The 23,947-nt window shown below is 36.5% G+C and overlaps 2 protein-coding genes across 2 annotated transcripts; both read right to left on the bottom strand.

Annotated features, from left to right (window-relative positions):
• Positions 1-1,058: 1,058 nt before the first annotated feature.
• On the bottom strand, positions 1,059-4,585 carry LOC125078984 (olfactory receptor 8K3-like). Its single transcript, XM_047692286.1, has 4 exons — positions 4,547-4,585; positions 3,868-3,872; positions 3,169-3,177; positions 1,059-2,021 (listed from the first exon to the last, which is right to left on the bottom strand). The coding sequence occupies exon 4, from the start codon at positions 1,998-2,000 to the stop codon at positions 1,059-1,061; it is 942 nt and encodes a 313-aa protein (XP_047548242.1). The 5' UTR covers positions 2,001-2,021; positions 3,169-3,177; positions 3,868-3,872; positions 4,547-4,585.
• Positions 4,586-10,396: 5,811 nt separating this feature from the next.
• Positions 10,397-11,344, bottom strand: LOC125078892 (olfactory receptor 8J2). The gene has a single exon (XM_047692134.1). The coding sequence runs from the start codon at positions 11,342-11,344 to the stop codon at positions 10,397-10,399; it is 948 nt and encodes a 315-aa protein (XP_047548090.1).
• Between the last annotated feature and the right edge of the window lie 12,603 nt (positions 11,345-23,947).

Below are 23,947 nucleotides of genomic sequence, written 5' to 3'. Positions count from 1 at the left end.
CTTCTTCTGAGATATTACCCTGGATATTCTAGATTCTTTGCATTTCCACATAACTTTGATTTCAGCTTAACACTGAAAAATACTATTGGAATTTTGATTGTTACTGCATTAAATCTACAGGAAAATTTATGGAGAACTGGCCTCATCACAACATTTATATCTTCTAACCAATGACATGGTATATATATAAACATTTATCTCTCCTTCAGTAACTCAGTAATGTTTGTTACAGTGTTTAGCAATGAAATCATGCAAGTTGTTCATTAGATTGTTCCCTAAGTATTCTATAGATTTTATCTAGCATAATTGATAGTTTAAAATTTCAACTTTACCTATTTTTGCTGGTGGATAGCAAAATAATTCATCTTTAATATATTGATATTATATCCACTAATCTTGCAAAATCCACTTATTATTTCTAATGTTTCAGTGAGAAGTCGTTTGAACTCTTAATGTACATATTTATGACACATGAAAATAATCAAACTTTATTCTGCTTTCCCATGCTTACACATGTTCACATATCATAATGTAACAAATATAAAATGCCACCCATCAAAGTAGATACAGTTAAAATGTCAAAAGGGATACAGCTAAGAACAGACAGTGTTGACTACACATTGATGTATATATGCCCAGCACACACACACAGAAAAAAAAACAATAAATGCCATCTTATGTCAGTATGCCAGTGTGGTGGGCACTGGTCTTAAAGTGGTGTTTAGTCCACAAAATATATTTTAAAAAAACACCAGAAAGGCTTAAAAAATTATTTAATGGCAGATGTGTTAAAAGAGACTTCCCTTAAACCCTTAAATTGTAACATAAGTATTGGCAATTTGAGAATAGAAGTCTGGACTCCAGTTGCTCATGGTAATACTTAAGGACAAATAAAAATTGATACCAGAAGGATGAACACTACTGGAATAACTAAGTTGAAAAATGAAAAACATTCTAGTTTCCATTATTTTTATACATTACACTTCTTAAAGGCCTATGTCATATAATAAACAGCAGTCTGTAACATGATTTATTGTATACAGAGTCTATATTGAGTCCTACATAGGCAGTCTGTGCAAACTTTTCCATATTCTATGCAGGGCACCTTTCACCTCTTTGTTCCTCAGGCTGTAGATCATGGGATTCAGCATAGGTATAATCAAAGTGTAGAATGCAGAAGCAATTTTATCAGTATCAAAGGAATGACTGGATTTGGGCTGCACGTACATGAAGAAGAGTGTCGCATATAATACAACGACCACTGTCAGGTGGGATCCACAGGTGGAGAAGGCCTTGTGCCTGCCCTCTGCAGAGTTCATCCTGAGGATGGCCATTAGGATCAGGATGTAGGACATAAGCACTATCACAAGGGAGGAAACCAAATTGAACGCTGAAAAGATCAGTATTATCAACTCAATATCACGTGAGCTTGAGCACAACAAAGTTATCAAGGGAAGACTATCACAGTAAAAATGTCTAATGACATTATGGCCACAGAAGGAAGACATAAATATCTTTATGGTGGTTGTCAGAGAGAGAAAAGCACTGTAGAGATAGGGGATGGCTACCAGCACCCAGCACACCCTTTGCGACATAACAACTGTGTAGAGCAGAGGGTTACAGATGGCCACATAGCGGTCATAGGCCATTGCGGACAGAATGAAAAGCTCACTGATGATGAACAAGATGAAGAAAGACAGCTGTGTAGCACACCAATTGTAGGGGATTGTATTTTGGTTAGTTACAAAATTTATCAGCATTTTAGGTCCCACAGCTGTTGAATAACCAAGATCAATGAAAGCCAGGTGTCTGAGGAAGAAGTACATGGGTGTTTGGACCCTGGAATCCACGTTGGTGAGGATGATCATGCCCAGGTTGCCCACCACTGAGACTGTGTAGATGATGAGGAAGAGCCCAAAGAAGGGAGCCTGCAGCTCCGGACGGTCTGTGATTCCCATTAGGATGAATTCTGTTAGCACTGTTAGATTTTGTTTGTTCATCCAGGCTGTTAAGGAAAATTGCTGTGGGAACAACCATCACACGAGTCATTGGGTTTCAGGAGACAACATCTGTTGATATTTTAGGAGGCAAAGCCATTGTGGGTGAGAAAAATCCAATTTTTTAGATGGGTTAATTTAAAATAAGACTCACCTCTATCATTGAACCTGGAACCAAATTTAAAAAGTGTTACAACCTGAGATATAGGGCAATCTTTTTGTTTTTTGTTTTTTGTTTTTCTTTGGTGCCACATGTTAGCTGGGATTCTTGATTTAAAAAAAAATGTTTTGCATTTAAAATACCTGTAATTGGCTAAATATACAATACTTTAGAAGGAATTATAATAAAAGTAACAACACTCTGCCTCTTGCCCTTGCAAACTTTAGTTCCAACCTCCATGTGAACCATGATTAAGCCATTTAATAGACTTTGATTTGCATTTCTCATTAGAACTCTGCATATCTAATGGTATTCCCATTCCATTACCCATTTGATTTATTAAATTGTGTTCTCATTTCACTATTCTTTTATGAGTTTTAAATATAGTTTAATGATATTTTATGATGATAGATAATAATTAAGCGCCTTTGCAGACGTCCCCAACAAGCACACTCTAATGCACATAACTACATTTTATTTTCTCTAGAATAATGTATCTGAATATTTAGCACTTGCATGTAGATTTTTCAAGTTTCTGATCTGTGATATGTTGCACACCAAGTAAAGCCTGCATCTACAAGTTATTCAATATAAAAAAGAAGAATTGGGTACATTCTCACATTTGCTTTGATCTTAGAACTGATTCTCTGAAATGATGTGTTTAATGGTATAGTTGTACTTTCTACCACATTTAAAGACAAGTAATAGTTAGACTGTATTTTTTAATGTATTACTTAAAATCATCCAATATACTGCTATAAGTGCAACAGACAGAAATATCACTCTAAAGTAGGAGATACTATCTCAAATATCTTAGAGGTTGGCAAATAATATTGCATGAGGTACATGAATGAAAGATTAATTTGAATACTGTTCTTACACCTTTATTTCATCTTTCATCATGTGTACATGAAATGTTTCCTGCTAACACATTTTCTTTAAAGATTGCACTTTATCAGGGTGCCTGGGTGGCTCAGTCGTTAGGTGTCTGCCTTCCGCTCAGGTCATGACCTGAGGGTCCTAGGACTGAGCCTGCATCTGGCTCCTTGCTCAGTGAGAAGCCTGCTTCTCCCTCTCCTACTCCCCCTGCTTGTGGTCCCTATCTCCCTCTCTCTGTCAAGTAAAAAATTAAATAAAATAAAAAAGATTGCCCTTTATCGACCTTTACTTTTCCAACTCCTTTCTCCTTCAGATTGTTTCTAAAACAGGTGTCCCAAAATTTCATGGAAAAAGAGATCATCCATATTTTTTACTAACTATTCCAGAGTGAAAAAGTGAGAACTCCACAATAATTCATTCTGGGAGACAAAATCATGATTTAAAAAAGAAAGATATGATAATAAAAGAAACCTACAATATATTCAATATATATGCATCCCACAAACCCACATATATTCATGTTTTTTATATATATATATACACATGAGTAAATACATCTTCTCTAAACAATATGTCACTTATATCAGTTTTTAAAAATGTGTAACAATTATAGGACATCCAAGCTGCATTGATCCCATCTTTGCCTGGATGATTGAATTTTGGAAATTCTATAATTAGAATTCATCACATTATCCAACTGAATTAGAAAGAAAATGGAGTATTTTAACAGATGAAGAAGTAATTCCATTTAGAATGGATCAAAGCTATAAAAATTAAGAATAAAAGAGAAATACCATAATGATAGAATATCTAATATAAACTGCCATGTACCTACTCTTAAAAGGTGGAAAGTTAAGACATTTTTGGGAAAAAAGTACAGAAACCTAAACAAATTAGTAAAATATGTTCCTGGATTATGTAAATTAGTGTTACAAAAGTTTCAGTTGTGCTCAACTAGAACCTCTGGATGCCCTTAAATAAACAGAAATTTCCAAAAGAATAGAATAAAAATTCAATATTAATTTGACTGATAAATTACTTCATAAAATTTTCTCTATCTAAAAATATATTCAAAATATTTATGGCAAAGCAATAACGAACATTCATTAGCAACAATCCAACAAGTGACAAAACCTAATGTCTTAAGCTGTAAATATACCTAAAGAAAGGACTATCCCACAGCAGTTTTCACAGTTTGGCAAACCTCTTCATCTCAACATTCATTTTATTGTGATATTACAAAACTCTGTGGAGTTCTTCTAAAACTCAATTGAGTGAATATTTGTGTGGCCTCCTCCCACCAGTTCTACCCAAGCACTGCTTGGAAAGAAACAAGGAAAGTGAGCATCAAACCTGACTCTTAGCAGGTTTGGAAGCAGAAACTCCAGAGCCATGCCAGGACCTGGGAGATGGGCGTGGAGTCCAAGGATGTCCTCTTATGCAAATGAGAACACTCAACCTCAACTCAATTTTCTGTAACATTTTGTAAATAACCTCAACTGAGATAAACGGGTTGGTCATACTGAGAACACGGCACACTTGCTAAAAGTTGGGAGGGAAAGAGGAGAGAAGAGGATTGTAAGTAGAGCTTACAAAAATACTAACTCCCCCTTCACAATTTTTTATTGTCTGCAATCTCAATATAAATGTAGAAATAATAACAAATTGAAATACCACACTCATAGTGGTAAACATATATCATTACTCCAGAAAACCTAGTTATGAAGAAAGATGATTTACATGCATGATGTAATGCACTGTGACTGGCTTTGGTGACTATACGCATATCGGTCATTTAAATGGAAGACAGGGATCCAAAATCATCACTGCAGCTAATCTAGTAATCAATATAATCAATGCCATCTATTCACCTTACGTGAAGACTGTCTTCTTGTTCCTTTGTGTGATTACTAGACCTGAATGCTGTCAGAAGAATTTATGAACATCTTCTCCCTTTGAGACACTCCCCTGAGAGCATGAATGCAATTCTTGGTTATTCCCAAAGCATCTGAGAGCAAGGAATGATGCCACTGGTCTTTGCTAATTATTCAGAGTAACTTTGATTTCCCTATTGCGGAGTTTTTAAAAAATATTTTATTTATTTGAGAGAGACAGAGAGAGAGAAGAAGAAGGGGTAGGGGCAGAGGAAGAGGGAGAAGCAGACTTCCCACTGAGAAGGGAGTCCCATGCAGGTTCCATCTCAGGACCCTGAGATTATGATCTGTGAACTGAAGGCAGACACTTAGCCAACTGGGCCCCCAAGCACCCTGTTTTTATATATACAATTCACTTGCTTTCCTTAGATATTATTTTTATTGCATTCACTTAAATGTCTGGATGTAAGTAGAGTATTTCTCAGATACATGCTTTCATCATCTATCAATTACATAAACTTCTAGCATTTTCCACAATGGATTCTTCCATGTTTTATATCTGAGGATAAAGACAAACTATTTACACATGACCTATAGTGTGTTAAAAGCTCAGAAGGAATAAAAAATTAAGAATAAGTATGTAAAGTAATTTTTAGGGCACCTGGGTGGCTCAGTGGGTAAAGCCTCTGCCTTTGGCTTAGGTCATGATCTCAGGGTCCTGGGAACGAGCCCCCCCATGGGGCTCTCTGCTCAGTGGGGGACCTACTTCCCTCTCTCTCTCTGCCTGCCTCTCTGCCTACTTGTGATCTCTGTCTGTCAAATAAATAAGTAAAATCTTAAAAAGGGGGGGAGGGGCACCTGGGTGGCTCAGTTGGTTAAGCCTCTGCCTTCAGCTCAGGTCATGATCTCAGGGTCCTGGGATGGAGCCCCGCATTGGGCTCTCTGCCCGGCGGGGGGCCTGCTTTCCCTTCTCTCTCTGCCTGCCTTTCTGCCTACTTGTGATTGATTTCTCTCTCTCTCTGTCAAATAAATAAATAATCTTTTTAAAAAATAAAGTAATTTATATTTAGTTTTTTAACCTAAGGGATTGAGTTAATGATACATAATTCCACAACCTGTGTTCATCCTCATCCTAATTCCCACTCCTACATCAGTTTCCTTTCCCTACACAAGTATCTCCTCCACAAAAGTTGATATATGTTCTTAATAAGAAATTTAGCTTTATGGGGTGCCTGTGTAGCTCAGTCAGTTAAGTGTCTAACTCTTAGTTTCAGTTCAGGTCATGATCACAGGGTGGAGAGGTTGAGCCCTGCATGGGGCTCCACACTCAGTGGGGTGTCTGCTTGAGATTTTCTCCCTCTCCTTCTGCCCTTCCCCCCACTCATACTCTCCCTTTTAAACTCTAAATTAAATAAATAAATATTTTTTAAAAAAGAAACACAGCTTTATAAAGTGAATATAATTTATGTTTTGAAGTGTGCACATAGGTTGTTACATGACTTATTTTGATTCCTCAAGGTTCTCAATCAACTATATGGTTTTGAATTTTATTCATTTTCTGTATACACAATATTTTGCTTGCTTCTGTTTAATAAAATTGCTATAATCTGTCTCTACCCCCATTTACTATAGGTTTGCTGCCATAGTAAGAAGCATTTAGCTAGTTCCCAACTTGTGACTCTACATGCATCACCACAATTAACTTTGTGTGTGTGGTCCCCACTGACCCATGAATGAACATGTCTGTGATGTATCTCCTGAGGCCCTGTTTTTGGATAAATAGAACACATTTCATTTATTTACATAAGGATGGATCTATTCCAAGATTTCTTTGAACTGCATACATCCCACCATTAGTACACATCTTTTCATATTGTGAATGTCCAACTCATGAATATGTACTGCTTGAACAAATGGTAAAGGCTGCAGCAAATAATTAAATCAGATAAACTTTATAGAGCTAATATAGTTTTCCTTGATTTAATACTTTATTTTTTAAAAGAATCCAAATTCTTGTCAAGATTTGAAAAAAAAAAAGTGTACTATGATCCATGTAAACAAAGAAGTTCAGACATTATAATGAAGACTGATGCACATTAATTTGGAAAGCAGAGGTGATGAGACCCATGGCATGTAGACATCTGGTGAAGACTTATGGACTTGCAAGGAGATGGCATTAGCAGCTCAATCTAAACTTACCTAGACCTTAAGGGATAAGAAAATCTGCATTAGAACACTTACATTTACTCAGTTTAACTTTTTTAAAGAACTTATTTATTTATTTATCTGGGAGAAAGAGACTTCATGGGTGCACGAGGGGAGGGACAGAAGGAGAGGGAGAGAATCTCAGGCAGAATCTGTGCTAGGTGCTGCGTCTGATGCACGCTTGAACACATTACCCTGAGATCATGATCTGAGCTGAAATCAAGATTCTGATGCATAACCCACTGAGTAACCAAGATGGTCTCTTAATTTAACTTTTAATTAAATTCATGAAATGGCATTTACTATGCTGAATTTGGGGAAGTTTGGTGGTTTTTCTTATTTTCATGGTCTTGAAAGAATTCAGTGTCTGTCACACAAGATTTATGCACTTGTAATGCTTTCTGCCTAGAGCATCCCTATATATGGAATCAGGTCAAAGCTACTGCTTCTGTGGCAGCTGAAGAAGGAGGGGTCCTGTAGCTGTTTGAAGTGTGTCCTAGCATTCAGGTGTTGTCAGACTTTGCTTTATGGCTGTGTCTTGCATCTTCTCTTGCCTCTCACCACTAGAGGGAATTTGTTGTCACTGGACACAAATGTCATGGAACCTTAGTAGCAGTTAGGGATAAGCTGGAAGTACAGGTGACTTAGCATCTCATAGGGCATGAGCTTTGATCAGTTGGAGATTAAAGCTGTCATATAAATTATTTTCCATACCTTACTTCATGGGAAACTGGTACTGGGCTGATACACTTTCCTGACTGGTTGATTGGGTGTTTTTATTGTTTTTTTGATAAATGTGTGCAAGTGATATGTGAGTACATGTGTATGTGTGCATATACTTAGGAAACTTTGAACTAAATACTTTCTGCTTATCGTTCATTAGAAGAGGGCTTTGTTTATAGTTTACTTAGGACAAACTTTGTAGCTAAGTAATTTAGGAGGGACAATTAGTGGAAAGTTTATGAGACCATCCAATTGAATACTAGTGAATGAGACATGCAAGATTTTAGATTGCCTGGTTTCACAAAGCACACCATATATATAGATAATTGAGGCAGAAATCTGTCTCCCACCCTGTCAAAGATGCCCAGAACTGTGGACGTGGTGCCTTCCATACAAAGAGATTTGCTGACGTGATTAAGTTAAGGACCTCCAGATGGGAAGGCTGTTCTGAATTCTCTGGGTGGGACGAACGTAATCCCAAGAAGGAGAGAGAGGCAAGAGAGTCTCAGTCAGAAGGAGATGTGGCAGTGCAAGTAGAGGTTAGACTTATAGGATCACTGTTTGGAAGGGTGTGCCAAGCAAGGGATGAAGGTTGTCTCTAGAAGCTGGAAGAGGAAAAGAAACAGATTCTTCCGTGGCCATCCAGGAAGGAACAAAATCTGCTGACATCTTGGTTGTAGCCCAGTGAGACTCATTTTGAAATTTTGACTTCAGAACTGTGGGATAATAAGTTTCTGTTGTTTCAAGCCACTGAATCAGTGGTGATTTGTTGTAGTATCAGTAGGAAACTAATACAAGTGACAACACAATTATGTTCAGAAAACTATATGTAACAAAGTTAAAAAGTAGACAAAGTTAAACAAAGTTTACAGTAAACGAAGTTAAAAAGTAGAAAGCACTACAGTTTTCATTCTTGACTTTAATTCATTGAATAAAATACGTAGGATTAGTAGACATGCAAGGGTGAGTTTAGACATGTTGCTCCAATTCCATTCACAACTAGACTCAAAGACAATGGTTTTGTGCTGAGGAATATACTTCCCCAATTGTACGGATGTAGCCTGGTACAGCCAAATACAGCAATAGGTAAACCAGACAAACAGAAAATAAATTATCTATACTATAAACTTTTATATATTTATAAAAAAGAAAACTTAAAAATTTTTAAGGGTAATGCTATCAAGTTATTGCCACTTCTGCCTGTGGTGAAGAGTAATGTCCGTGACACAGTGTGACTTTTCTGTTTTCAGCTAGATATTTTGCTTATTTAAAACTAAAGTTAAGAGTTAGCTTATGAAACTAACTGTCACATTTCTTCTGTTTGGCTTGTTTCTGACTTCCTGAGAATGTCATAATCTACTTTATTTCCAGGTATTGCCTTACCTCTCATGCCATGCCCCGTCTCCCTCATTACATTGTATGTTAGTAGCATTTTGCATGCACAGATAGAAAGAGGGCATAGAATAAAAATGAATATTTATTTATTTACTTATTTATTGGAGGTGGTGCCCTTGAGAATTGCTGTCACCTTAATGGCAATGACTTTTTTTTTCCTTTTGGTCTACTAACATTTGACTGCAAAACACTAAACAAAAATGCTAAAAGAAGTAGCGTTTGCTTTATATTTTTATACCACAGATGATTAGCTCTATACAATGTTAGGGAGAAAAAGAAGATTGGAGAAAACTAATTTTATATCATGTCAGGATAAATATCAACATTTTGTTTTATGTACATGTACCACACAAGAGGAATGAAAAAGTGGAATCTCCCTTCATGAATTTTCTTCTGTTTTGCTACACGGCCAATTCCCGTATATCTAAGCATTTTTTTTTTGTTCAGTTTTTATTTTATCCTAAAGGTTTCTTTTTCTGTGATATAAATTTATGTGAAGTACAAGATAAATGTGGATTTTAAAAGGTAAACAAATTGAAGGGTGCCTGGGTGGCTCAGTGGGTTGAGCCACTACCTTCGGCTCAGGTCATAATCTCAGGGTCCTGGGATCGAGTCCCGCATCAGGCTCTCTGCTCGGCAGGGAGCCTGCTTTCCTCTCTCTCTCTCTCTTCCTACTTGTGATCTCTTTCTGTCAAATAAATGAATAAAATCTTTACAAAAAAAAAGGTAAACAAATTGAAAGATAAAATAAACAAAAAGTAAAATAAAACCTTTTGTAGTTGAACAAAACTGATCTATGGCAAGAAAGATGACCTGACGCTTGACCAACATCCAAGGACTGGTTTTCACATAATTTCCCCAATTTCAGACTTCCTGTTCCTTGATTAGAAATTATAAAAGCCCAGTAGCAAGTTGTGTTTCATTGTAAAATGTGCTTATTCTGAAATTATTGTTTACTACTTATATAAGTATACTTTCTTTGGTCAGCCAACACATCTTCATATTAGCAAAAGTTGGGTATTTGAGGTTGGAAAATAAAAGGTTAAGATTTTCCCATTGAAATCCACGGAATTTTGAACTATTTATTACCTCTGCATTTAACAGAGATTAGCTTTATAGGAGCAAATGAAAACACTTTTATGAAGATAATTGAAGCTTTAAATTTACATTAATCTGAAAGACTGACAAGGGTTATTTAAGAATCGCTTGAATGCATCCTTCACATCTTTGTTCCTTAGGCTGTATATAAGGGGATTCAGCATTGGTATCACCAGGGTGTAGAAGACAGAGGCCATTTTATCAGTATCTAAGGAGTGGTTGGTCCTTGGTTGCAAATACATGAAAAGAATTGTCCCATAGAACACAGTGACAGCCATCATGTGAGAGGCACAGGTGGAAAAGGCTTTTCGTCGGCCCTCTGAAGAACGGATCCTCAAAATGGCAAGGACAATGTTGAAGTACGATGTTAGAACAATAATCATAGAGAATATCAAATTTGTCCCTGCAGAGATAAATATTGCTGTTTCTGGAAGGTAAGTATCAGAACAGGACAACACCAACAAAGGAACAGTATCACAGTAAAAATGGTTGATTACATTGGAAGAGCAGTATGACACAGAGAACACACAGGAGGAGATAGTCAGTGCTGTGGTCAGACTGTAGAGGTAAGTGAGGGACACCAGCAATATGCAGATCTGTGGGGAGACCACCACCATGTAGAGCAGGGGGTTGCAAATAGCCACGTAACGATCATATGCCATTGCAGCCAGCATGAAAATCTCCCCGACAATGAAAACCAGGAACCCACCCAACTGGGCTGCACATCCATAGTAGGATATGGTTTTCTTTGTAACCAAGAAGTTTACCAGCATTTTGGGGGCAATGATAGTAGAATCGCCAAGATTGATGATAGCCAAGTGCCTGAGGAAGAAGTACATGGGCGTTTGGAGCTGAGAGTCAACACTGGTGAGGGTGATGATGCCCAGGTTCCCTGCCATGGTCAGCCCATAGATCAGCAGGAAAACAAAGAAGAGTGGAATCTGGAGGTCTGGGCGATCTGAGACTCCCATGAGAATGAACTCAGTCACCAAGGTGAGATTTTCTGAGGCCATTTATTTTGTTGTTCTCATCTTTTAATGGGGAAGATGGAAGGAGATTAATAGATGGTCAAATTGATTTCTCTGGTAGATGCTAGGTTGTAGACTGTCTCATATAAATTGGATAATTTCTGGTCACAGGTAAAAGTGTCATATTTTAATTATATTTCTCATAATCTTAAAAAATTCAGAAATACACACTTTCTCGAGACTAATTTCATGTTAAAAGTGTTGTACAAAGCTGTTTTCAATTGTGTTAGATATAATTTATATTAGTTGAGTATACAAAATCTATTATATGTATTGATATATATTTGTGTATTTTAATATACTATTGTATGAATATGTATTTACATATACACATGTATCTGTGTCTTCTTCCAGTGATAAAAGATAGCTCTGTATAAGAAGTTGATATGCCAGAGTGACCTCCAGTGACTTTCAGTTATTTTCTCCTTAGCTGTCACTGGCTTTCTCTTTAGTCCATACCTTGTCATCAGCCTTGGGAATTCTATATTCCTGTCAAAAATGCTTTGACTCTGCTGTTTTTTTTTTTTTTTCTTATCAGTTTCTACCATACCACGCTGATTCAGCTGTTCACTGACAGACTGTACCTCAGTAGTCTTCCTTCTTAGTGTTATTCAGAAGCTGATTTTTTAAAGTAATCACATTTCTTTGGCCAAATAAACTAGTCTTTTCTATCGCTCTGATCTTTACCTGTTCAGAAACATCTCTGTTATTACGTTCTGGCAGCCATTTCCTTTTTTTCCATCAAATGCTTCTTTCCTTTAATTGTTTAATGCCTGTTTGGATGTTTAAAAGAAATATTACTTGTAGTTTTGATTTGCTCAAATTTGATTACTTTGTTTTTCTTTTATAGAGCAATGATTAGAGAGAAGTGCTAATTTATTCATTATTTACTATACTCTAAACCCAGAACAATGTTAGCCATTTCAAAATAATGATCTCATTATTCTGCAGGAATGTCCAAGAACACATGTAATTATTTCTATGTCTGATAAGACAGTTGTGGCTCAAGGAGATTGTCATGCAAAGAGTCTGTAGAATATTGATTGTTGCTGTAGTTTTATGGTTTTACTTTATGTGTTTCGTTTACTTGTTTCTTTGGTCACTTGGTTGGCTGGAAGTTAGGCCACCAGTTACTAGCTGTGGGATTTTTATCAAGTATTTATATTCTTGTGTGAATATAATGAGATAATACACAAACATGGGTTAGTACAGAACCTGATAACAGTAAGATATTTGGTGCCAGCAGTTCTTGTTATTAGCATGTTTTGAACAATTTTCTAATGTGGTTTCCTATTTGTATCCCACTAACTCATTCTACCTCACTGAAGAGTTATAGTTAAAATGGAAATAACAGGTGAACTAAAATTCTGTATATCCAAGCAACTGGGACATATGATATCTAGGTATATATTTAACAAAAGAATCAGGCTGGGGGCTTTCTTAAATCTGTGGTGTTTGTTGAATCAATGATACTTTATTCCATACATCAAATATATGTCTGATGAGGTTATATGACTGTGTGGCACTAGATATTTCATATCTCTTTTCTCCTGCCACCATATCTATAAGAAATACACAGATGAGTTTAAGGTGGAAAATACAGAGGTGACACTCACTTTAAATAAAACATTTCCTGTTTGTTTGCTTCTAAAAGAGTTCAGTACATGGTTCACCCTGAGATATAATTCACTCAATAATTGTATCTTTAATTTATCAAAGCAAAAAAAAAAAACAAAAACCAAAACACAAAAATGTCATTGTTGATTGTGTACTATGAATTTCTGCAATTAGCTTTTAGAAAGAAATATTTGCATAAATCATCACCACTTATTAATTCCTTTTTTTAAAGAAAATATTACGAATGACAAAGTTAGGATTGTGTTTTATTTTGGTAAGCATATATCACTGAAATGAAGTATTTTTCTCCTATTTCTTCAGAAAGGATTCTGATTTAATTATTTTCGATAAAGCTATGTTAATTTTTGACACAACTTATTTTAAGTTTGTTGCTAAAAATAAATATTTTATAAGTTTGCCAAAATACTAGCATTCAGGAAAAGAACTTTAAAAATGTACCTAATGTTCATCATTTATATTACAATTAGGTGGAGAAATCATACTGCAATTTTTTTAAATAGCTACTGAAATGATTTCCAGAAATCTTCTATTGGTCTCTAACTGTATAATTTGTCTTAAACTTATTTAAACCTGAGTTGTTTTGAGGACAAATGACACATTGACAGGAGCTGTCAGTGTCCACCAGCATCTGAAAGCCTACCAGCTGACATCAGGGAACCTTTCTTTCCATCATAGGGTTTGTCACTCTAGGCAATGTGAACATCCAGAAGGGGAGAAATTTATTTTTCTTGATGTTTAATAATTTAGTAGGTCCATCTTGGAGAAGAAATCAGATATTTCAAATTACTTAAGAAGCTTCCTGTCTAGTATAGAGGGCCTTCTAAAACATCAGTCTGCCAGCTCTAAGGCAGAAAAATTCCTCTTTATCCTAAGGTGAGATAGAATCCTCATAAGGACTCTTCATATTTCTGTAGAAATGCTCACACTGTCTAATTTACCAGCAGGGGTGCTGGGGACCATGCTTTGAGTCATTTCTCTGTCCCTGCCACTTAGCCTTCAGAGAACAGGGAGTTAAGTCCCCAGTCAGTCCTGAGTCTGATTTGAATCCATAAAGTTCCCAAGATACATGGTCTTCACATCCAGGATGAGTACTAAGTAAATGGTTGGGGTGAACCTACCTGTCCAGAGATCTGCTGAGACCCACTGTGAAGGTTCTGCAGGAGGCATGCTGAAGAAATTTACCTGTGTCTGATATCCCTGAAGACCTGCACACTAGAATAAGCTTGTTTATGGATCCAAGCCCCACACATGAAAACAGGAATTCCCAGATAAAGTTCTGGTTCCTCAGGGAAAGAAAAACCAATTATGCAAGTCTCCACACAAGAATTGTACCCAGAGAGTAAAAATGTGGGGCCAGCCTAGGAATTTGCTTAGATGATCCTACTGAGTAACAATCTCATGCAATGAGTCCACCCTTTGGGTGTTTGTTTCTTTTGAATTGTCCCCTGTGGTGGTTGGGAAGTGTGGCTGCTGGCCCTGGGGTGGAGAAAATCCAACAATTAGAAGCCCAGGATTCTGGCTCCAGTGTTCCATTTTACTGTGAATGTTGGAAATAGAACTGAAGGCAAAGGCTCCATTCTAGTCAAGAACAAGCCCTGGTGTATCTGTCATAATATTCAGATGACATAGAGCATAAATTCAAAATGTGCATGGTTGCAAGAAGTCTAAATGTCAGTTATGTTAGAGGCTTTCAGAAGGCACCCATCATATGCCAGATCTTGTTGCTGTTTTTTTAATTAAAATTATTTAATGGAGAATACATTCTTCATATAGTCTTGTGATCTTTCCTCAAGCATGTATAAATATAATGATTTAATATTCACAATATTTTTATATTACTCTTGTGTGAGATTTTCTAGTCTTTAAGCTTTATAAGTAAAAAGGGCATGTCTAAATAGTTTGTATTAATGCCTTCTAAAATAATACCCAGGAAAGAGTAGTTGTTCAAAAGATATTTGCTGATTTACTGACTGATGCAATGAATGATGAATAAGTGAATGAGTGAATATAATATCCATTTTAAAATTCTGAGATAAAGTATGAGGTTTTATATTCAGCTCTGCCATCTATCATTAATGTGATTTTAACTTTGATACAGAAACAATGACAGAGGCGCCTGAGTGGTTCAGTGGGTTAAAGCCTCTACCTTTGGCTCATGATCCCAGGGTCCTGGAATCGAGCCCCGAATAGGGCTCTCTGCTCAGCAGGGAGCCTGCTTCCCCCTCTCTATCTGCTGCCTCTCGGCCTACTTGTGATCTGTCTGTCAAATAAAGAAATAATCTTAAAACAAACAAACAACAACAACAAAAAACCCTGACAACTTGCATATCATTCTAGAATATTCACTGCTTTATGGCAGGACACACTCTTCCTTCTTCATTTTGGTGTTCCTAATATCTAACATAGGTGTAGCACATTCTAGACTCTACCATTTTTGAAGTAACAGTCAAATTGTGGACCAGAAAGAGGAAATAACAAAGATATTGACACATCTTAAGTTACTCATGAGAATGAATTGAAATCCTTGAGGTCCTTTCCAAAGTCCAAGTATCCACAGGCAGTATGTGGTTTCTTATTTTTATACTTTTTATTCTTATTTTTATTTATACTTTTATTCTTATTTTTATTTATACTTTTTATTCTTATTTTTATTTATACTTTTTATTCTTATTTTTATACTTCTTATTCTCTATCATGTCAAACCAGCTACAATGTCTAATATGCACTGAATATAACTGGTGAGACTGGGTCTCCTAGTCCTAGGGCCAATTTCAGAAGGAAAGTGTTCAGTGTTTTAGTATTACATCACACATTATCTGTAGGTTCTTAAGTGTAATAATATGTATTCCTTATTATAAAATCATAGAAGTATCTTCACTGCCTTAAATATTTCTGTATCCATTTTTTTTTATTGTCCCTCTCTGAAGAATTTTTATAGATATTGTTTACAAACCCTAGTTTCTTCTATTCTGCTCAGCTGGGCAGTTTATTACAAATAGGTGTTTAATTTTATCATAAACGTATTTGCTTTCTTTTTTTTTAATATTTGCTTTCTTTTAACCTATAAGGATGTCACTTTCTGTGATTAATGTAATGGGTTCTCAAAGGGGAACTCAGCCTTGCATTCTTGCCTTTGAACGGTACTCCTCTACTATATCACAAATTCTAAACAAAATGGGTAACTTATAAGAAGTACCGAATGAGCATAGCTCAACCTCATATACTGGTGTTGATGAAGTTCTAGACTATAAGTGAGGTTCAGTTGGGTGAAGTCCAGAGCCAATGACCAAGAAAGAATTCTTGAGACATCTTTGGTGCAAAATGGTGGTTAATTAAGGCACAGGGGACAGGACCTGTGGGCAGGAAGAGCGCTGCTCTGGGGTTACCAGGGGTTATGTAGGATAGGGTTGGGGGAAGTAAGGAAAAGGGAGGTTTCTTTTTTTTTTTTTTTTTTTTTTAAAGATTCCATCTATTCATTTGACAGAGAGAGATCACAAGTAGGCAGAGAGGCAGGCAGAGAGAGAGGAAGAAGCAGGCTTCTGAGCAGAGAGCCCGATGCGGGGCTCGATCCCAGGACCCTGAGACCATGACCTGAGCCGAAGGCAGCGGCTTAACCTGCTGAGCCACCCAGGTGCCCCGGAAAAGGGAGGTTTCAATAGACTTTCATTTGCTTAAGAGGACCTATAAGATACCGGATACCAGAGGTCTTGCCATTGCCAAGGCCGTTTTGCCCTCTAGCAAGGTATTAACATTTAAGATGGGTGGGAGATTCCTAAAGAATGTCATAGGTCCCACCCAAGAGTGGAGGAGTGGGGGTGGGGGAAGGTTGGAGGGTGTCACCTTTTGTTTTGTCCTCATCCAGCCTTCTGTTCCCTCATCAGTGTGATGTCAGGAAAGCCTGGGCCCTTTCCCTTAAGATATGCATTCACTCCCCACCTCCTTGGCCTTCTTTGCTTATTCCAAGTCCTGGACATATTTTACTTTTCTTCAAGAAACTTCGTGGGTTTTAGCTCACATTTATATTCACAATACATCTCAATTAATGTTTGCATATGATGCAAACAAGATTTATGTTTTACAGGGGAACTTAATTGAACAAGGTCAGTTTGCTGAGAAGCTCTCCTTTCCCCATGACACTACAGCAGGACTTTTGTTTTAAGTCAGCTTGATGGGGTTTTGGAATATAGGTGACGTTTGGTGGGGTAAGGTCCAGTGTCGAGGACCAAGAAATAATTCTGGAGGCACCTTCGGTCCAAAATGATGGCTTATTAAAGCACAGGGACAGAACTGTTGGGCAGAAGGAGCTGCTGCCCGGGGCTGTGAGGAGTGGCCAATTGTGGCCAATTACATACTAGCAGGTTGGGGGAGGTATGGAAAAAGGGAGGTCTCAAAAGAACTTTCATGTTAAAGAAAAGAGTCCTTGCCATTGTCAAGTTAAGCAGGGTTGTTTATCCTTCTAGTAAGATATTAACATTAAGGTAGTTGGGAACTTCTTGGAGGAAAATGACACTCTGACCCTTCAAGTATCTGTCAATGGGCTGCAGGTTATAAGAGCATTTAGTTGTACCCCTTTCCTTTTGGAAGCTTGTTTATTGATAAAAATGCTTTGTTCTTATAGATTGCTAAAATATTTATAAACTGAGGGAGACTCAGGTCTTGCAGAATTGTAATATCTAGGTTAATGATTTGTTTTTCCTTTAGGGCAGCCAGGAGTGGTTGAGGAATGTCACATGTATTCTATGGGAAAGGGGTTGTGGGGTGTCAGGTTCACCTTCTCCTCAGTTCAGTTTGCCTTGTGTTCCCTCAACAAAGTGAAATTACACATGTGAGTCTATTCAGGGGCTTTATTTTTATATGCTTTATTGGCATCTTTATCCATATGTGCACGAATGTTTAAAAAGAAAACCTAGCTTTTTGAAAGGAATTTATGCCCATTATTAAATTCTTATAGGATATTGCCCTGGCTATTTTAGATCTTTTACATTTCCATATAAATTCAGATATCAACTTTAATATTTAAAAATACTATTGGGATTGATTGTTACTGTGTTCAAACTATAGGATAATTTAGAGAGAACTGACCTCATCACAACATTTGTTTCTTCCAGCCAATGGACATGATATAATGCTACATCTATGTTTTCTTTAATAACTCAGTAATATTTTTGTGGTTTCTAGCAATAAATTCATGCAAGTTATTTGTTAAATTTTTCCTGAATTTCCTCCCAGCTATAATATGGATTTTTTTCTGGTGTTATTCATGTTTAAAATTTTATTTTTACCTATGTTTTGCTAGTATATGGCAAAGTAATTGATCTTTTATATGGAAACCCCATTTGTACTAACCTTAGAAACTTCATTATTTTTAATATTTCAGCCTTAAGATTCTTTTGAATTTTTAAGGTACCCAATTATGCCATTTAAAATTATAATACTTTTATTTATGCTTTCCTAAGCATGTACATATTCGCATATGATAATTTCACAGAATACTGCCCATCCCATGCAAGCAACAGTACAAGGCTAAAACAGTGTTAGTATGCTTTGCATAACACATCATTTATTGAATTTTATTTATTTTTTTAAAGTTTTTTATTTATTCATTTGAGAGAGAGAGCAAAAGAGAGCAAGAGCAAGAGAGAGCAGGAGGGAGAGTCACAAGAAGAAGAAGTGGACTCCTTGTTGAGCAGGGTGCTGGGGTATGGGGCTCCATCCCAGGACTCCAGGCTAGATCCCAGGACCCTGGGATCATGCCAGAGCCAAAGGCAAATACTTAAAATACTTAAGCAACTGAGTCACCTAAATACCCCTGTATTTGTAAACATTCTCTACTACCTATGAATGGTGTTTCTCACCTCTTTGTTCCTCAAGCTATAGATAAAGAGATTCAGCCTGAGTATTGACTAAAATGCAAAATAAGGAGACTGTTTTACCAGTATCAAAGGAATCTCTAGATTTGGGCTGCACATGCATAAAGAATAGAGTGCCTTAGAATATGGCCATCACCATCAGGTGACATTGACTGGTGGAGAAAGGTTTGTGTCTGACCTCTGCAGAGTTCATCCTGAGGGAGGCAACAGGGATCTGCATGTAAGACAAAAGGACTATCAGAAGAAATGACACCAAGTTTAAAGCTAAAAAGATCAGAATTGTCAATTTAATTTCATGTGTGCCTAGTAGAGCAAAATGATCAATGGTAGACCATCACAGCTGAAAACGCCCTAATGATATTTTGACTCCCAAATAATGAAAGTAAATTTTTATGATGGACAGCAAAGCTCTGCCTCCCTCTTGCTACCTGATGCAGCTTTCTACACTGAATTGAATGACAATGAGTATATTCTGCAACGAAAAATCAATAAAATACACATTTAAATACATGTACTTAAATATCCATGTAATTTTCAAGGAGGAATAAAGAGAGTTTCAGAAAAAAACTATTAAGAAGTGGAAAAGACCTTAATTTTAGGCAAAATACATGTTACTGATTTATAATTTTGCAGGAATTCTTCTTTGACCAAGTTTGTATTTGTACATCTTTTAAGCTTAGTTCCAATCTCCATTAGATGTGCATTTAGTCATTCAAGGGACAATCTGATGGCATTCCAGAAACTTACAAGGCTTGTAGGTAAGAAAGCAGGGCAGTCCTCTTACTATTCAGGCTTTAGGGTCTGGTGGAGACATTAGGTAGTGATACCAAATGTTGTAATCATTTGTTTCTGCGTCACCTCCATCTAAAGTGGTGATTTGCAAAGGACATTGATGCATTTGGGAAACACAAAGCATATTTGAAACAGAGAAATTGTGTTGTACCCAAGTTTTTGTGTCCAAGAGACCACCAAGGAGCCAACACTGATGCAATCACACGAGGGTTCATTTAACAAGCTTAAGCTTGGGCCCAAGTATACCCAACACAGTGGAGTAGGGACTTGGACCCCGAACCAGATTACAGTCAGAGTTTTTAAAGGCAGAGTAGGGGTGGACTCAGGCGGTAGGTGAGGACAAAGGGGATTAGGGATGATGTAAATCTCTAAGGAATTTTGGAAGCAAGGTCTCCAGGACCTTGAGGGGCTAGCTATTGTTGGGAAAAAGGTTATTTATTACCAGTAATAAAAATCTTCTCATGAGACCCTTTAGATGTATATCAGTGGGTCATATGCTTGGGAATGATTGCTAACACTATCTTGGAGGTTTAGAGATAAAGTTTCCTAAAGGAATTATTAAAGTAGACTTACAGGATCCTGGTTGGACCTGTTGGAGTAGGGGGTCGGTCAGGCTAGGATTGTCCTTAGCAAAACCTCAAGGTGAGGGCAGTTGAGTAACCAGGGGAGATCCACTCTGTCTGTTTCAAGGGCTTGTCAGTAGGTAAAGAATTTTAATGATTTTCTTCTGCCTCTGTTTCCCACATCATTCCCCCTGAACAATTTTGACCCTTAAATCTTTAAGGTTGTTGAAGGTGGTAGGTCTCATCTTCTGTAACTTCTTCCTGCTGACCAGGGTGTAGAGTTGTCCCTACCTACTCGGGTCAACACTGGTCAGTTAGGGAATGTGTAGGGAGTTATGAAAGAAAGAGGCAGCTGAGTCCAGGGGAGACTGCTCAAGTGATCTTCCCAAGTGGAAAGGATCATCTGTGGAAGTTATGACTGCAAAGGAGTCAATGCCAGGTGAGGAGAAATGGGAGAAAATAGCAAAACATGATTAGTGTTACAAAAAGAAAATTAAGCTCAAATACTTTTTTTTTTTTTGCTATTTGACAAAAAACTCTTTTCCAGTCCAGGGGTTTAAATCAATCATTAAAGGAGAGAGGGACTGTTTAAAGTGCTAACCTGAGTAGGTCAGAACCCAAGAAATATTTTGTGATAATCGAACATCAAGATGGCTACACTTATATCAGGGCTAGACTCGAGGTGGGTACAGGCTTGTTTTTCTTGGTCTCCACATTATAAACATACTGAGATGATCCTTTTGCTTGAGAAGTAGTTGGAAAACATTATGGAAATCTGTTATTCTTGAGGTTAAAAATTCTGAAAAACATCCAATTAACTATATATATAACAATATCATATTTGACATTCTGTAAGGTCCAAATGAAAGAAAATAATCAGAAACACTTAACGTCTTGGGTGAGAATTTTCTTAACAAAACTCCCTTTTCAGGGATTGCCTTTTTATTATTATTATTATTATTATTATTCAGAATATAAGCTTGTTGCATCATAGTAAATAAATTTTAATAAAGATACTTACAACCTATATTCACCCAGAAACTTCAGTTATCAAAACAGATAATTAAATAGATGGCTAAATCACCACGGGGGTATCACATGCTATCTCTGGAGAGTCAGTGGTCTGAGTGAGTCACAGAGACAGGTGCAATCCACTCCCTGCTGAAGGGGTATCTCTCAGTGCTCCCATGTGTTCCTGACACAAACCAGTGAAAAGGATTTACTGGTATCTTTCTTCCTTTGAGGTTCTTTCTGAGGAAAAAGAATACAAGTTAATTAAGCCTAAAGTTTTCAATGCTGTGCTTTATCTGGTGATCACACAGGACATCGTTATATTCCCCTAAAAATAAAGTTCTGTTAGATACCTTTCCACACAGTGTCTCCTGCTCAAGTCTTTCTACTCTAACACAGAGATCTGGAATAAAAAACAGTGTAACTGTAGGAAAGGTATTTTCATTATTCTCATAATGCTTGACTATCTCCTTTTATTACAGTGGCTTTTTAGGATTTTATGTCTGGGGACATAATGGTGTTTAAAAGATGCATCATTGAAAATTTACAACTAATAATAATATATATGTGCAGCTGTTTCTCCCCTTTTGTGGTGTTTTAAACTTATTATTGAAGCATAATACACATATTAAAAATGCATACATCATACATTTTTACAACTCGAACACAACTATGAAATTAGAATACAGATTAAACAGCTATGACAATAAGAAAAATAAAACATTATCAGGACACCAGAAGAATCCTTCATGCTCCTATCTCTCACACACACACACACACACACACACACACACACACACACATAGATATGCACATACATGGATAACTCCTACACTGCTTTCTAACAGCATAAATTGTTTTCACCTATTTTTGTTACTTCATATAAAGAAATACTGTACACGTTATTTTTTGTCTGGCTTCTTTCAGTTATTATGTTGTTATAGGTAGCTCTAGATTTCTCATTCTTATGTCTATGTACAATGTCATTTTGTGAATATACCACAAATTAGTTATTCATTATGCTATCATCAAATGTTAGAATTGGTTTGAATTTGTAGGTTTTGTGATTGGTGGTATTATAAACATTCCATTCCATCTGACGTTTGGATGAACATATAACTTATACACTTTTGGGTTTTTAAAAAATAATAAAACTTGGATTTTTGTCATGTATTTATGAAAAAGAATCATTTATAATTTATTTTAAAATGTCCTAATATATAGAAACATTTCCTGAAAATGGTAATTAAAGACAGCTCTTCCATATCCTTCACAACCACAGGAATATTTAATCTAGATTGGCTTAATCTTGAATGTATTTCTGTTGGGTATATTCATTGTTGAATGAAATTGAGAACATTTTCATGTGTTTAATGGCCATTTAGATTTTTTTTTTGAAACATGATTGTTAGCATCTTTTGTCATCTTTGCATTGTATTTCATGTCAACTATTTATAGATCTGTAAGAGTTACCTTTATATTTTGCACATGAATCCCTTGTCAGCTCTCTGTTTGATTCTGCAGGTCTGATAAAGGTATCCTCTCCCAATATGAGAGTTTCTTTTTCACACTATTAATTTTGATAAGCAGAATTTCCATATAAAACTCAATTAATCATTTTAAATCTTAGATAGCTGTTGTTATGTGTGTTCTGTTTAAAATGTTGTACATATTTCTATATCACAAAGATGTCCCACTATGATCTCCTTTAAAATGTTGGTTGCTTTTCACGTATAGATTGTTAATCCAAGTAGAATTGATTCTGTATAGGTCCTGGGTATGTGTCCAGATGCTAATTTTTTTTTCCCCTCAAAATAGTATATATATATATATATATTTAAAGATTTTATTTATTTATTTGACAGAGAGAGATCACAAGTAGGCAGAGAGGCAGGCAGAGAGAGAGGAAGGGAAGCAGGCTTCTTGCTGAGCAGAGAGCCCGATGTGGGACTCGATCCCAGGACCCTGAGATCACGACCTGAGCCGAAGGCAGTGGCCTAACCCACTGAGCCACCCAGGTGCCCTCAAAATAGTATATTAATTACCTAATAGCATTTATTGAAAAGATCATTCTTTCTTTTTTTAGGAAATATTGATGACAATATATATGTGGATCTTTTTCTGAAGTCACCATTCTATTCCATTGATCAATTAGTCTGATTTCTGGAAAATGGTTTCCTTCTCCTTTTTTTTTTTTTAATTGACGTGCAGTTGACACACAATGTTACATTAGTTTCAGATGCACAACACAGTGAATCAACATATTTATAGTTTATGTTATGCTCAGTGCAAGTGTAGCTGCCACCTGTCACCATACAAGGCTATTAAAATACAATCAGTATATTTCCTATACTGTGGCTTTTGTTCCTATAACTTACTCATTCCAAAACTGGAAGTCTGTATCTTCCACTCCTCCTCACCCATTATTTCTCATCCCTGTACTCCTCTCCCCTCTGGCAACCATTAGTTTGTTCTCAGTATTCATGGGTCCGTTTCTGCTTTTTGTTTAATTGTTTTATATTCTATATTCCATATACGTGAATTCATACAGTATTTGTATTTCTCTGTCTGATTTGTTCCACTTTCCATAATATGATCTATGTCATCCATGTTGTCACAAATGGCAAGAACTCATTCTTTTATATAGTCAAATAATACTCCGCATATATATATATATACATATATATGTACATATATATATTCTACATTTTTAA

The sequence above is a fragment of the Lutra lutra genome, chromosome 10 (genome assembly GCF_902655055.1).
Source record: "Lutra lutra chromosome 10, mLutLut1.2, whole genome shotgun sequence".
In the NCBI taxonomy this organism is placed as follows: Eukaryota; Metazoa; Chordata; class Mammalia; order Carnivora; family Mustelidae; genus Lutra; species Lutra lutra.
The sequence above is the reverse complement of the archived record's forward strand: the minus strand, read 5'-3'. Positions and strand labels throughout refer to the sequence as shown.

What these genes read in the sequence shown, in the direction of transcription:
- LOC125078892 (XM_047692134.1), bottom strand. Translation starts at nt 11,344, where the DNA reads ATGGCCTCAGAAAATCTCACCTTGGTGACTGAGTTCATTCTCATGGGA.
- LOC125078984 (XM_047692286.1), bottom strand. Translation starts at nt 2,000, where the DNA reads ATGAACAAACAAAATCTAACAGTGCTAACAGAATTCATCCTAATGGGA.